Source organism: Marmota flaviventris, chromosome 2 (genome assembly GCF_047511675.1).
Source record: "Marmota flaviventris isolate mMarFla1 chromosome 2, mMarFla1.hap1, whole genome shotgun sequence".
NCBI lineage: Eukaryota > Metazoa > Chordata > Mammalia > Rodentia > Sciuridae > Marmota > Marmota flaviventris.
Window position 1 is genome coordinate 122,660,978 of NC_092499.1, and position 13,827 is coordinate 122,674,804.

Below are 13,827 nucleotides of genomic sequence, written 5' to 3' on the forward strand. Positions count from 1 at the left end.
TATTTTCAAGAAAATTCCTAACTTTTAGAGATACATCTAAAAAATTAGAAGTGAAATCTTCAGATATTTAGGACTTGCTTCAAAATAAATTGGAAAAGGGCAGAATAGATGAAACAAGATTGGCCACCATGGTTGTTGAAGCTGGGTGGTGGGCACATGGAGAATCATTATATAATTCTCTCTGTTTTTGTGTATTCTGGAAATTTTCTACAATAAAGAGGATTTTTTTCCCTAAGATAGCAAAGTCCAGAGAAGGAAATTATCTTGACAATGCCAAGCACCTAAAATAAGGACCCCCTGAGCAAGTCATTTCCTCTTTCTGGGTTTTATCTGCTCTTGCCTGGAGATGTTTATGAGAGAAGAGGCTCTGATGAATGGGATGAGCACAACTGCCCACTTGGCTTAAGGGTTTGGCATCAAAGTTGATTTTAAATCCACTCTGACCTCCATTTATCTGGCCCTTTGGGGAATTTGGGAAGATTCATTTTTCATCCAGTGACATCCTGCATTTCTTTTATTTTAGAGCACAATTTGCTAGAAATTGAATATGGCAGATATAGATGCAAGTGATGTTTTTGACAAGATCTGAGGACTTTACTGACACTAATGGGTAGTTACAGTAAAGTGCCAGGAAGGAGGGAAGATCCCTGGAGGGTACTCCCAGAGGACTGGTGCCTCCAAAAGGAGTGGGTTGGGTTAGGCTGGGGGTGTAAAAGCTGCATTTGCAGGCTTGCTGCTCCACATTTCCTCTGATAACATCCTTGCAGTACACTATGAAATGTTGGCTGTCATGGTGACAAGAAGGGACTGAAGTAAGAGGAGATTGAGAAAGCTGCTGCCATGTGAATAGGGTCTTAATATCTATGAAATAGTTTAACATGATCTTTCCCTTGAGCAAGAGGACATTGTCTAATTCCAGAAGCCATCATCAAGACTGGGCTTCTTAGAAATTAGCAAGCCAGACAGATCTCTGTCCTCCCTTGTGCTACCTTGGTGTATCAGTTAAGAATGCTTTTAGTTGCAAGTATGGAAGCCACAGAATAGCAGGCTTGAACAAACATAGGTTTTCTTCTTTAAAAAAAAAAATCACCTAGCAATACGTCTAAAGAGAAGCAAGGGCTGCACTGTCTTAACGACTCTGGGCTGATAGCTCTGAGATTCTCATAGCCTTTTATTTTTATGGTCATAAAAATGGCTGCACCAGCTATAAGCATTTGTTATGGTTTGGATAAGAGGTGATTTCCCCCAAAGTTCATGTGCTAGTTAATGCATGAATAGTCACAGGTGAAATGATTAGATTTGTGAGAGTTGTAACCTAATCTTTAGATTAATATCCATTTAGATGAAGAATTTGAATGGAATACTTGGTGGTAACTGTAGGCAGATGGGACATGGCTAGAGGAAGTAGGTCACTGGGGGCATGCCCTTTGAGATTAAACTTGTCCCCGGCCCTTTGTGTTCTGCTTCCTGGCCGCCATGAGCTGAGCAGTTTTCCCCACTACACTCTTCCACCATGATGTTCTGCCCCATCACAGGCCCAGAACAACAGAGTCAGCCTACCATAGACTGAACATTGAAACCAAGCCCCAAATAAACTTTTCCTCTTCTAAGTAGTTCTTGTCAAGTATTTTGGTCACAGCAAGGAAAAGCTGACTAACATCATAATCTCATACCATATTCAGAGGCATTGAACAGAAATTAGCTTCTCGGGCTCTCCTGGACTATCAGGAAGAAAAGGTCTTTTCCAGAAACTCTTACCAGACTTCTCATGTGTTTCTTTGGGTAAGATTGGGTCACATGGACAATCTAATTACAATGAAGGCTGGGAAAATAAGCATTGTTTTCCCCAGACTTTACTGTTGGAAGTGGGCAAGGGACCACCTGAGCAGAATTTCCCATATGACTCACATTCTTCTTTTAAATGGGACTTGAACTCTCTGCCAGATAACCTGTAACATGTTTTGTGCTATATCCACCCAAGGCGCTACTCCTGCTCTTGGCTGGTGCTTGGACTGGGTACCAGTTTGCTCCCCTACATTTGCTTTCTTCATGGCAGTCCATTCAGGAAGGCTTGAGTCTCAGAAAATGTTGGCTCTCTATCAGTCAGATAATCAGCACATGTTTACAGAGTACCCCCCATTTGCCAAGCCCCTTACGGATGGATGCAAGGACGTGTAAGCAGCCATTCCCGACCTCGGGGACCACACAGACTGGTTGACAGAATTTGATGGAAACCTAGAAAATGTGGAATGACAGCGTAGGACCACAACAGAAGCCTGCGTGCACAGGGCAGGCTGTAATTGTGAGCCTCTGTGGGGAGCAGACAGCAAAAGCTCCTGCCTCTGGGGTCAGGGACAGGCAGAGAAGATGCCTTAAAAGAGGTGGGTGCCTCTGAAAAATCAGAGACCTGGAGGAGAGCCTTGAGGTTTTGGACCTGTGTGGTTTCATGTAGTTAACATGCCTTCATTCATTTAATCTCTACACCAACTATGCCAGTATTATTGTCCTTACATAGCAAGGGACCAAGGCTCAAAGAGTCCAAATTATTTCCTCAAGTTTTCTAGCCAGTCTGGTGGATGGCAGCAACCCCAATATACACTTACCCAGTTTATTTACCTCCAGTCCCCCTCATCTACTTATCTCAGGCTCTACCCCTGATTAGAGAAGAGGGCATAGGACTCAGGCCTGACCAATCCTTGAACCCCATTCCTTGGCCCAGGGATGGTCATGTGACCTGTGCCAATTGCATAAGGGAATCAAGATGGAGTAGATGGAGATAGATGGAGAGAAGGGCTTCAGAGGACTGTGAGTTCAAATTCTTAACCTTGAGGCCTAGTTCCTGCAACTCTTCCTTCAGTCCTGAAAGCTTCTCCAGTTTTCTCACAACCAGGGAAATCAGTATGTTCCTTTAAACAAACACCACAGCTTTATTAAAATATCATTCACATAGCACACAGTTCACCCTTTAAAATGTACAATCCAGTGATTTTTAGTGTGGTCACAAAGTTGTACAACCACTACTGCATCAGTTTTAGAACATTTTCATCATCCCCAAAAGAAACTGTATTGGCCACTCCCTAATTCCCCTGCCTCCCTGCCTTAGAGAACCGGCCTGGCTACTTTTCTTTCTTTAAGAATCTGCCTAGTCTCCACATGTCACTTACACGGAATCACACAATATGTGCCCTTTGTGACTGGCTTTTTTCAAATAGCATAATATTTCCAAGGTTCATCCCTGTTGAAACAGAGTAATTTCTTTTTATCTGGGATTGGCTGTGGTTAGATTTCTAGCACTTAACTAATGGAAAGTAGCTCCAGGATTTAAAGCCAGATCTGACAGACCTGTTCCTTCTGTTTTACCTAATGAAGCCAAATCATGGAGGACTTTGAATACTAGGCCAAAAAATTTAAACTTTCTGCTACAGACCATGGGAACTGCTGAGCAGAAGAATGAGAACAAGATTAGAAGAAGTTCAGAGTAACAAGTTTAGTGAGATTATTCTGGGACAGTGATATTTTGTGAAGGTTTTTGTTCTGTGTGTGCATTACATATCATATGTGGTATATGTACACACAAATATTATAGGGCTGAAGATTATAGCAGCAATTCCCCAAACTGGGTTCCATGGAGCACTAATGTCTCACGAGAGGTGTTCTATAAGGGAATGAGAAAAACTGTGCTTTTATCTGGAAAAATGTGGAAGCAATAAGATTGAAGACAACCAGGCTGTAGTTGACGCTCTCCGTCTAAATGAATTACTGATGCTGTCACCTCATCTTGTTATTCAAATGTACCCACCCGTGCCCACTGGCTGTCAAGCAAGTGAGATACGGCTGGTAGCTTCCTTCACTCTGCTTTATTCTTCATCCTCTGTGAAGGCTTATCTGAAGGAAACAGGTGATCCATGTACCATGTCATATATAAAGAAGAATATGATGGAAATAACCAAATTTCCAGAGTCAGAAAAGGAGAATGGCTTCTTGCATCCTCTGTACAACTGGGCCCTGTCCTCCATACAGGGTCACCACAGTACAGTAGGGAGAGGTGGAGAAGACAGTGCAGCAGTGGAGGCAAGGAAGGGTGTGTAGACTAAGATGTCTGAGGCCTTACTCAGTCCATCTGCAGTGGCCATGAGCATCCAGCACTCATGAGGCAGAGGCAACACACCCAGTCTCATCCACCTGGCATGACCTGCTGTGCCCACTTTCTCTTGTGTGGCCATCTTGGTCCCCTCACTTCTAAATCTGTACTACATTCCCATGCAGGTGGTCCCTCCATGTTGCCTTCCTCCACACCATTTACCAACCCAGGATCTGCCCATCCTTAGAGGCTGTTCCTCCCACAATGAGGCACAGGTGACTCCTGCATGCCTTCACACTCTGCTATAAGACTCTCTGTTTTGTAGGACACTGAGTGTGGACATGGCTATGTCTGGTAAGCAATCCAGCCCAAAAGGAGAAACCAGCAGAATGGAGGGAATGGTATGGTATCTGAACCTCCAGGGCTCAAGGGCTCTGGTGTAGAGTCAGAAGTTGAGAAGCTATTTAAAAAAAAATTTTTAAGATGTAGATGAACCCAATATCTTTCTTTAAATTTATTTTTATGTGGTGCTGAGGATCAAACCCAGTGCCTCACACATTCGAGGCAAGTGCTCTATTACTAAGCCACAACCCGAGCCTGAGGAGCTATTTTCACAAGGGACTTTGGGAGGTTCTGGACATAAGTAGAGGTTCTTTATTGCCTGAGGAGAAAGGGCAGCCCAGGGTCAGGCTTCCTCCTGTCTCTGATGCAGAATTCAGTCCCACTTGACACACCAGAGCTTGGTAGCTTTGGGACTATGGGAAGCAGTGGCTTAGGGAAAGCCAGTGGTGCTTCCATAGGGGGCACCAGAGCAGAGGCAGCCAAAGAGCCCCAAGCAGGCACAGGGAGATGCATGAGATCCCTCCCCAGAGTTCCAGATATAGGCAGTAGAGTCTTGGAGGGGCCCAATGTCTCTCAGGAGCACAGTAGGGCTCTGGGCTAGGGAAATGTGAGGACTCAGGTAATGTGTTCTCACTCCCTCAGGTAGTGCGCCTGGGCCTTGTCTGCTCCACTAGAGTGTGATATCTTTGAGGGTCTCTTAGCCTTGCCCAGCCCCAAATACTCTTGACCAAGAGTCTATATGTCTAGAATGGCCAGGAGAGAAGCCAGGCATACAAAGTAAATGAGGGCTCCCCAAGAGTGGGGAGCAAAGGGAGGCAGAAGGTTCAAGTTCCATCTAAAAAAGGCTTACTTTCTTGCCCTCCACATTCCAGCTGTATTTAGCCAATGTGTAAAATAAGTGAAGACTGATAGGTGGGAAGTTAGGATACTTATCTACTCTTTCCAAACCGCTTCTCCCCCAACCTAATTCACTGGAGCCATGATATTGACAGTGGCTGTGTTCTGTATTTATTGCCACAGCTCCTGCAGGGCAATCCATCTCCCAGGTTACTGCTCCCATGGTTTGGTGACCTTGCTGCCCTCTATCTTCAGATCTAGGAGTGATAAGTGCTCATTCTGTTGCTAGTTTGTGGGTGCCTCACCATCCTTTGTTGGTTCTTTTTCATTCTGACCTTGTTAATGCCCATATAAACAGTCCCTCCCTTGTGAGTTCTCCTCAATTAAGCCTTTTGAACGTGCCCTTTCCTGCCTGGAATCACCAATAGCAACTAATTCACTTAAAAACAACATGATGAGGTCCATTTGCAGCTAGATCTATGGCCTGGACCCCACCAGTCTGCAGGAGCCCAGTTTGTGACTACTGATGCTTGCTCAGAGCTCAACACCTAGGCAGCAGGCTCAAGCTGAGAACACCATACAGATCGATGTAGTGCTGGGGGCACCGGTACACAGCAATTTGAAACCCAAGGAGCAGTCCCAAAAAGGAAAAACACTCAAGATGTGTCCAACCAGTTTAATGACTGATGCAACCATGCATTGCCAAACTACAGAGCACCAGGGGTACAAGAGGCAAAGAGACCTTGAGGGGAACACTACAACATTGTCACAGGGAAAATGGTATCACCTAATGTTGATAGGGGGGAGGGTGGCCCACTGGCAACTCAGACCTATGACATATTCCTTGGGGAAACCTGCATCCTGTCCCAAAAGTGGGAACAAGTTGGCCGCCTTCACTCCCGAACATAAATTCTTGTGCAGACCACATCATCGGCGCCAAATGTCTGCAGAGAAGAAGAAAAGGAAAACCAATCAGTACAGATGCCTGTGCAAAAAATGTTTAAAGCATATTGCTAATAAGGCCAGTTACTGCCCTGTTAAAAACTGTTTGTAACAGGCATTCAATTTCCTGTTGTGCTGATGCTAAGTAAGCACTAAGGGTTTGGGGTTCCTCCCCAAGCTCCTTAATGGCAGAGGCAACTGGGGTATTGACATAAGAAATGCAAGTTTCCCAGCTTTAGTTTTGAAGTTATATCAAAAGGGGAAGAACTTCATACTGGACATTTCTGAAGGGGTTCCATCTTCTTTCAAACCACTGCAAGAGAGCAAGGGGCTTGGACAGCTGGGGTCACAGGGTCCAATACCAACAAGTGAGATGAGATTGCTTTGGAGACAGAATAGAATTGATTTCCAGGAAGCAGCTATGAAGCCTAGGAGACAGACTCCGATGTGTAACTACAACAGGCCTCTGTATCCACAAGCTCTACATCCTCAGATTCAACCACAGATTGAAAATATTCAGAAAAACAATGCATTTGTATGAACACATATACACTTTTTTTCCTCATCATTATTTCCTAAACAAAAAAGTATAACAGCTTCTTATTTAGCATCTATATTGCATTAGGTATTATTAGTCATTTAGAGATGATTTAAAGTATACAGGAGGATTTGCATAGGGCATATGCAAAATACTACCCCATTCTACAGAAGGGACTTGAGCATCCATAGATTTTCCAAAGGGAGTCCTAGAACCAATCCCCCAATGATGCTGAGGGAGAATTATAACACTCAAATCACCTGCAAGCTAGAAAATTGGTCTCAGCTGCAAAAACGCAGCACTGGCACCCCAACATAACTCTCCAACTCACAGCTGGGAAAACCTAAGCCATTTTCTTCCTCTCTAGGCTTGTGCGGGTGGACAATAGGGAGGGGAGGACTTGAACAAGATTATCCCAAAGGCTCTTTCCATCTAAAATTCTATGGCTCTTTGTTAGTTTGTTTGCTGATGGGAAGACACGAATCATTCCGCAGACAGAGAACATTTTTCTTCTGGCTCCTGAAATGATATTGCCCATAAGTAAGTTGTCTCAACTTTTCCAAAAACTAGCAATTACTCACATGCCTGTTCTCCTGGGCCTCTCACAGGCAGTCAGAACAGAGAAAGCAATGTGTATGTTCAAAAACCAAAACCTTCCCAAGTCATTAGGCCTGATGTGTGGGTATGTTTGTTTGCAGATGTAAAATTATCTGCTGGAAGGTCCTTATCTATCAGATTCTCACAATGGCCTGAGATTCAAAAGTTAAAATCACTGGACTAAGAGTTTAGTTTAAAAAGGCCTTTAGAGTTAAACAAATTTTTAAATCCACAAAACAATTGTACAATTATGGGGTGTATATCGCAGATTGGTCATGAAATGCTCTCAGAGAGCATTTGCTAGGGCATTATCCCAATACATGTGCTTCATAACAATACTTCTAATACTTAGCAGGAAGCAAATGACCAAATGATCCCACTAGGGATCCTCTGACTTCACTTACCCACTCTGGATACCTATCCTCTTTCCCTAGTAGTGAGGAATGGGGATAATTCTGTGTCCTGGGGGTATGTGGAGGTGGAGTTCCCATTATAAATCCACTTCTCAGATATTTGGATCCTGCAGACCATGTTGGTTTTCCAGAACTCTTTGAGCTCTGTGGCCATGGAGTATCAAATAGAATGCCAAAATTTAGGAATCTGACTCTTCACCCGTGTAGTAAATATTCTGGTTCTCTGACAGCTCGCTGAGGCTAACAAATGGCTTCAGGACACTAGAAGAAATCCCATTTCCAGCCCCATTTGAACTGGCCTTCTCAGCCTGCAAACTATGCTTAGAGGTTGCTGAAAAAAAAATTCTCCATAAAATATTCCAGAGCAGTTTGAAGGAGTATACTCAGTTTTCAAAGAAACACAACTTACAGCTCAGGGGCAATTTATGGTTGGCACTGGGGGAGCTTATTTCAACTTAACCAGAATAATTTGCCTCTTGTTATATGGAGATTGCATCTCCTGATGTTTTGGATTTATTCATGATAATAACTCTTGAAACAAAAGCCCACATTTCAGATTCCAAATGTCAAGAATTAATGCTCCCTTTGAGGCTTATATAGGTTTGCTGAGCCAAGAAAGGATGCTGGGGTGGAACTATAGTGTGGGGGGAATGTGGGATTCAGAGGTGGTACAGTCCTTCTAGCAGAATTTGGTCTATGACTCTGGCTGCTCAGGTTCTGCAAAGGTTAATAAAAATCACACCTTCTCAGAGCAAATTGATCTTACTTAACCCTTGGCTACACTTCCGAACCCTTAAAATCATTTGCTCTTTGCTATTCTGGTCCCAGTAAACCATATGTGCCTTTTCTCCGAGGTTTCCAAGTCTCAGCCTCAAATTGCTCCCCAACCCCATCAAGTATTCCTTCCCTGGAAACATTAACCAGGTTGCAAATTAAGCCAGTCCTTTCTCTATGAAAGGAGAAAAGCATGCTAAATCATCCCAGCAAGACAAGAGGGGAGAGAGAGGAAGAGATATCAAAGCAGCCTCAGTTAAAGCAATAGAGACAGTTCAATGTAGGGTCTTCTTGCAGAACAAACATATAATTTCAGGGCTGAGAGGGACCTCAGGGACCAGAAATCAACTCAACCCTTAATTTTACAGCAGGGGTACCGAGCTTGGGAAGGGAAGGGCAATGCCTAGATCACAGAGAGAGTCTGTTCTGTTCCCAGGACACTTTGCCATCTCCTATTCCCAGTATTTTGGGGTAACACTCACTAAGATGGGGCAGGTGGAATCTTAGAGGTGAGATGTTCATAAATGTCTGATGGAGAACAAAGAATATAAATTTCTTGTTACTCAAAATGGCTTTTCCTTTTTCTAATCTTGGGGGTGGGGTGGTTGCAAGAAGTTTGATAAGTCCTGAAACACAAAATGCTTCCTTGGGGAGTAGCATGGGGGTGGTTTGCCTCCCAGCCTTCCTTTGTTCCTCTACCTTAAAAGGGAAGAAGGGTGGGTGATTAAACTATAGGGATTTATAATTTGGCCTCACCAGGTAATTTTGTTTGTCTGAGGGTGTTTGTATGTTTCTGCCTGCATACTTTTAAGGTTAGAGTTCACCTTCTCCAGTTCTAAAGGCCCTGTCCATTCACATTGTTACATTCAGACATTTCCCAAATTAGCATTACTTCTCTGTCTCCCAAAGGCCAAAGGAGTTTGTAAGTCTGGAGGTAAAAAAGTTCTCTATGGCTTTGAGTGCTGATGTGATAAAAATTTCTAAAACCTTTCCCAGCCAGCAAATGCATGAGAATGGGGGCAGGGGGGATCCCTTCTGTAGTAGGATCCTGGGGGACCTCACAAAGCCCAAGTATTCTGAGCCAGGGTGGAGGGGAAGTTGGCTTAAAAGAAGTCTTCCTCCAACTACCTCAGGGATATAGCAGTTTGGATAGTGGCAGGCACCCCAGCTAGCCTCTATTTTGCCACTTCTCTCTCCTGCCAAATATTTAACGATGACTTTCTCTGACCTATGCTGTCATCTTGGGCTTTCTGCTCCAATTTTAACCCAGGGGTCTGGGGATGCAGCTCAGTGCTATGTAGAGATGCTTGCCTAACAGTGAGGTCCTCCACCCCAGCACTGCAAAATTAGAAAAAGAAAAATGAAAAAAACATACATTTTAATCCAAGGCAAATGTCTTTCTTTGAATGAGAATATGAGAACAACATTTTTGTGTGGTCCACCTCAGGATCATCTGGGGAACTTTGGGATCATTTCAAGGTCAAAGGGCCCTCACCAGGATGAGCTCGTCGTTGGCCAGCTCGCGGGTCCAGTAGGTTTTGGGGCCATCCCCCTCAAGCAGAGTTTGCGTGCAGTGGATTTTGTTTTCGTTCTCCCAAGTGGCTAAACTCTGCAGGCAGGAAAACCATTAGTGACATTAATTACAGTCTCGGCAGCGGGAGCAGAGACAACAATGAGCACCGGAGAATAATTGCTGTGCAGAGAAGCAACACATGGTCCTTGTCACAAGCACATAGAATCTTCTCTGCTGAGCTACATAAAGTCCAAATTCAGAGTGCTGGTCACGGACTTTATGGGGTATAAAATACACCTTGTATTACACACACATACACACAGACTCACTCAAGCAGCAAAGCCTTAGACGTGCCATACATCTCTAGGAATAAAATTCAGAGCACGCAATGACTCTTTTATGTCAAAATAGACTACCTCTTCAAGCAATTTGAATTTTAAAGGCAAGAACCTTCACGTTAGAACCACAAAATTTTACAACGGTTAAGACACCATGTTTGTAAGTACATCCATAGCCAGCAGATCAGGAGAAGGATTTCCTGTAGAGGTTTTGGGATAACACTTTCCTTTCTGTTTGCACTTCTCATCAGATATAGCACACAGCCTCTTATTATAAACCTGGATGTCTCTGACACTGAGGATAAAAATGCTTCCATTTTGCAATTTATAACCTTCTAGAAAATTTTTTAAATCAAACTGATCCAAAGATTCTTCATGCTTTTGGAGGGGAGGCAAAAGGGGGGATTCTTTGCAGCTTTCCCCAGTGTCTGCACTAAGTATGGTACAGCTGGGCTGGGGAAATACTGAATGTGCACATAATTGCTTTTTAACTAACACATGGGACACCTTCATCAGGCAAGGTAGGGGCTGGGGGATAAATAAAGCCCTTCTCTCACAGTTGTTTTGTGAACCTTTGATTTTTTTTTAAATCAGAATTACTCTCCTTGGCACTAGCTACCCTTGGTTGTCCCCAAATTAAGCCCTGTCTATTATCAAGCCTTCTCCCTCAAGACTAACAATCCTGTCCTGATCTTTGGTTTTTACAAACAATGTGGTGATTTAGACCTCATATCCCACCTGTTCCAAGCCTGAGCATCACTTTCAGACTATGTCAATTTTGAGGGCCAAAGATTGCCTTGTGCATCCTGCTGGGGATGGGGGTGGGGGTGGAGCGCTGGGTTTTTCAGTCCTTCTTCCAAGCCTGGTCCAGACTCCCTGGGCACCAGCTCCAGGAAGGCAAAGGAAACAATTCCCCACTGTTTGTAATGTTTTTACTTATTTTCATTTTTCAAAAACGTTGAAGAAAACCAGGGAGACAGATATTCTGTCACTCATTTAAAATAAGAGGCAGCAGCAGTGATTATTTTTCCATCTGCTTAACCGAATGCAGTTTTTTGCCCATGCAAAGAAGAAATGTACAATTGTTCATCCCTGGGTCGGTGTTTATAGAAATAAAAACCCTCTTGCCCTTGAGGACTTAGAGAGGGCACTTAATCTACCCCCCCCCCGCCCCCCAGCAAGAACCTGCGTTGCTTTTGGAAAGATTCTGCCTTTCCCCGGTTGAGGGCGGGGAGGGATACCGGGCTATTAGGACTGCTGAAACTGGATCCAGAGCTTTCCCAGACGGCCCAGGGACCCAAGGGGCGGGACAGGAGAGCTGCTGTTCCACCTGCGACAGGAAACGTGGCAGCAGCACTGCCCTGAGCCAGGCAGCCCCTGCAACCTCTTCCTCCGGCGCGGCCTGCTCTTGCGCGGAGGATGCCCCAAACCGCTGCAAAAGTCACAGCTGGGAACGCTGAGCAGTCCAGAGCCCGCGCTTTAAGCGTGCCCGTTAGCACCTCAGGGTGGTTCAAGGATGGGTTCGGAGAGGGGGTAGGACATTTTCTGTCGAGCCCAGGGCAACCAGGTTTCACAAACCCTCCCTGCAAACAGCACGAAAGCGCGCCACAGGCTGCTAAGAGAGGCATATTTCTACGGTGGCAGGAGTCCATGGGCCGCCAGCGGGAACCTGGGAACACTTGCGCGGGCTATGAAACCTCACCCTGCATTTGCGTCCGTCCACAGTTTCCTCCTCGAAGCCTTCTCCGACCTTGAAGTTGATCTCAGTGGTGCGCACCGTGGTGGAAGTCTTGATGTAGAACTGATCCCCATCCTGGCGGATCTCCACGTGCGGCTTGGACGCGGCAGCCACGGCCACCTTCCTCAGCATGGCGTTCACACCTGCTCAGGAAAGGACGCGTGCACCACCGTCTCGGGTCATAGGATCTCACCATTCACCCCTCGTCCACGGACCTGTTGGGTACTTCCCGAAATCTCTAACTTTATCAGCCTTAAAATCTACCTGTCCTCGCCCTAGATTTCGAGATAAGAAACAGGCCAAGAAAGGTAAGTGGCTTTCCCCAAGTCACCCAGTGAATTCGCGGCAAAGCCTAGTCTCTAATTGAGTTCCCAAATTTCAAGCCCCTAACTTTCCAGTAATCGCTCCTCGCCATGATCTAGCACGAAATAAAGGCGGAACCGTCGGGTTAGACGCCAAACATCCAGCAAACGTTTTCCTGAACCGGTAGGTCCCTGGCACTACTCGCCCCTGGGAGGAGAGATGCCCGTGGAGATGGAAGCGATTTATCGCTCGCTCCCTGTATTCTCTTCTGCCTGAGGTTCCCCAATGTGCACCCTCACTGGGGCCGGGACGCCGCACCTCGAAGCCGCTTTTTCCTGTCGGGGAGCGCCCTTCTCCCCAGCTTACCCAGTGCCTTGAGGAGCTCGTCGAAATTCTCGCTGCTACGCATTTTCCAGGTGCCGGCGAAGTTGGGCATGGTGGCGGTGGCGGTGGCGGAGGCGCTAAGGTAGCGGCAAGCACGGACAGCGGCGGCGCAGCGGGCACACTCGGAGCTGCAAGGCGGAGACTGGCGCTCTGCGCCCAGCCGCCGCGCGCCTTGAGTCACTGCAAAGGTGCCCCCCCCTCCCGCTTGGGCCCCGCCCCTACCCCCCGCGGCCCCCACTCAGTGTGATCCCAACTCCCGCCCAACCCTGCCCCCACTCCGCCTTGGCGTCCCAGCCTCGGGTGGTGCCGGCCTGAAACGGGTTCTCCAACTTGGAGGGCACCTCCGTCACTCCCAGGCCACCCCCATTCTGTTTTAAAATGAGTGATGGGAGGTTTGAAAAAATGAGACTGGTCCTTGTCGAAGCTTGGTCTTGAGAATTTGACATCATTCTACTTTTGCATATGTTTGAAATATCCATTCTATAAAGTTAAAATGGGTAGTGGGGTCATTAAGGGAAAGGAGCCACTATCTTCCCTTTCAGTCGTACCTTCTGAGTGTCACCAGACAGTCCGGTCCCCTCCCCTCCCGCGTGTGGGATCCTGTTCCGCATCCCCACCACATACCTCTCGCCTCTGCCGCGAGACCGTAGGAGTGAGTGGCGGGAAAGCCCCAACCCCCAACCCCACCAGCCTGGGCACTACTGTGCGGAACCTAGGCTCGCGCGAGATTGTCGTTCTGCGTGCGTTCGTAGGGAAGGCCGTCAGGCCTTTGTCGTTCGCCCCAGACAGACTTTGGGTTGGGAGGGTGGACTGAACAAACTCCAGAACACGGGATAATTTCGTCCTGTTTTGCAGAAAAGCAAGGCTTTGCGTTCTGTAGTCAGGTTGGGAAGGCCAAGCGGAGGAAGACTCCTCCCTTCTTTTTCTCCCAAATATGTACCATGCCAGGGAGTACACTTTCCCGCCGCTCTCACAGCTCTTCACTGCAGACCTCAAATTTTCCTTCCTGCCTTTTTCCACTATTTCA

The 13,827-nt window shown here is 46.1% G+C and overlaps 1 protein-coding gene across 1 annotated transcript; it reads right to left on the minus strand.

Moving 5' to 3' along the window:
- Positions 1–5,924: 5,924 nt before the first annotated feature.
- Crabp1 (cellular retinoic acid binding protein 1) lies at positions 5,925–12,858 on the minus strand. The gene is made up of 4 exons (XM_027926179.3): positions 12,783–12,858; positions 12,078–12,256; positions 10,020–10,133; positions 5,925–6,204 (listed from the first exon to the last, which is right to left on the minus strand). Exons 1-4 carry the CDS (start codon positions 12,850–12,852, stop codon positions 6,154–6,156), a joined length of 414 nt encoding a protein of 137 aa, XP_027781980.1. The 5' UTR covers positions 12,853–12,858; the 3' UTR covers positions 5,925–6,153.
- Between the last annotated feature and the right edge of the window lie 969 nt (positions 12,859–13,827).

Excerpts from the sequence above, each read along its gene's own strand:
- Crabp1 (XM_027926179.3), bottom strand. The coding sequence starts at position 12,852 with ATGCCCAACTTCGCCGGCACCTGGAAAATGCGTAGCAGCGAGAATTTC. Across the intron at positions 12,257-12,782 it reads CGAGCTCCTCAAGGCACTGG|GTGTGAACGCCATGCTGAGG; the intron begins GTAAGCTGGGGA and ends TTTCCTGAGCAG. Across the intron at positions 6,205-10,019 it reads CCAACGACGAGCTCATCCTG|ACATTTGGCGCCGATGATGT; the intron begins GTGAGGGCCCTT and ends TCTTCTCTGCAG.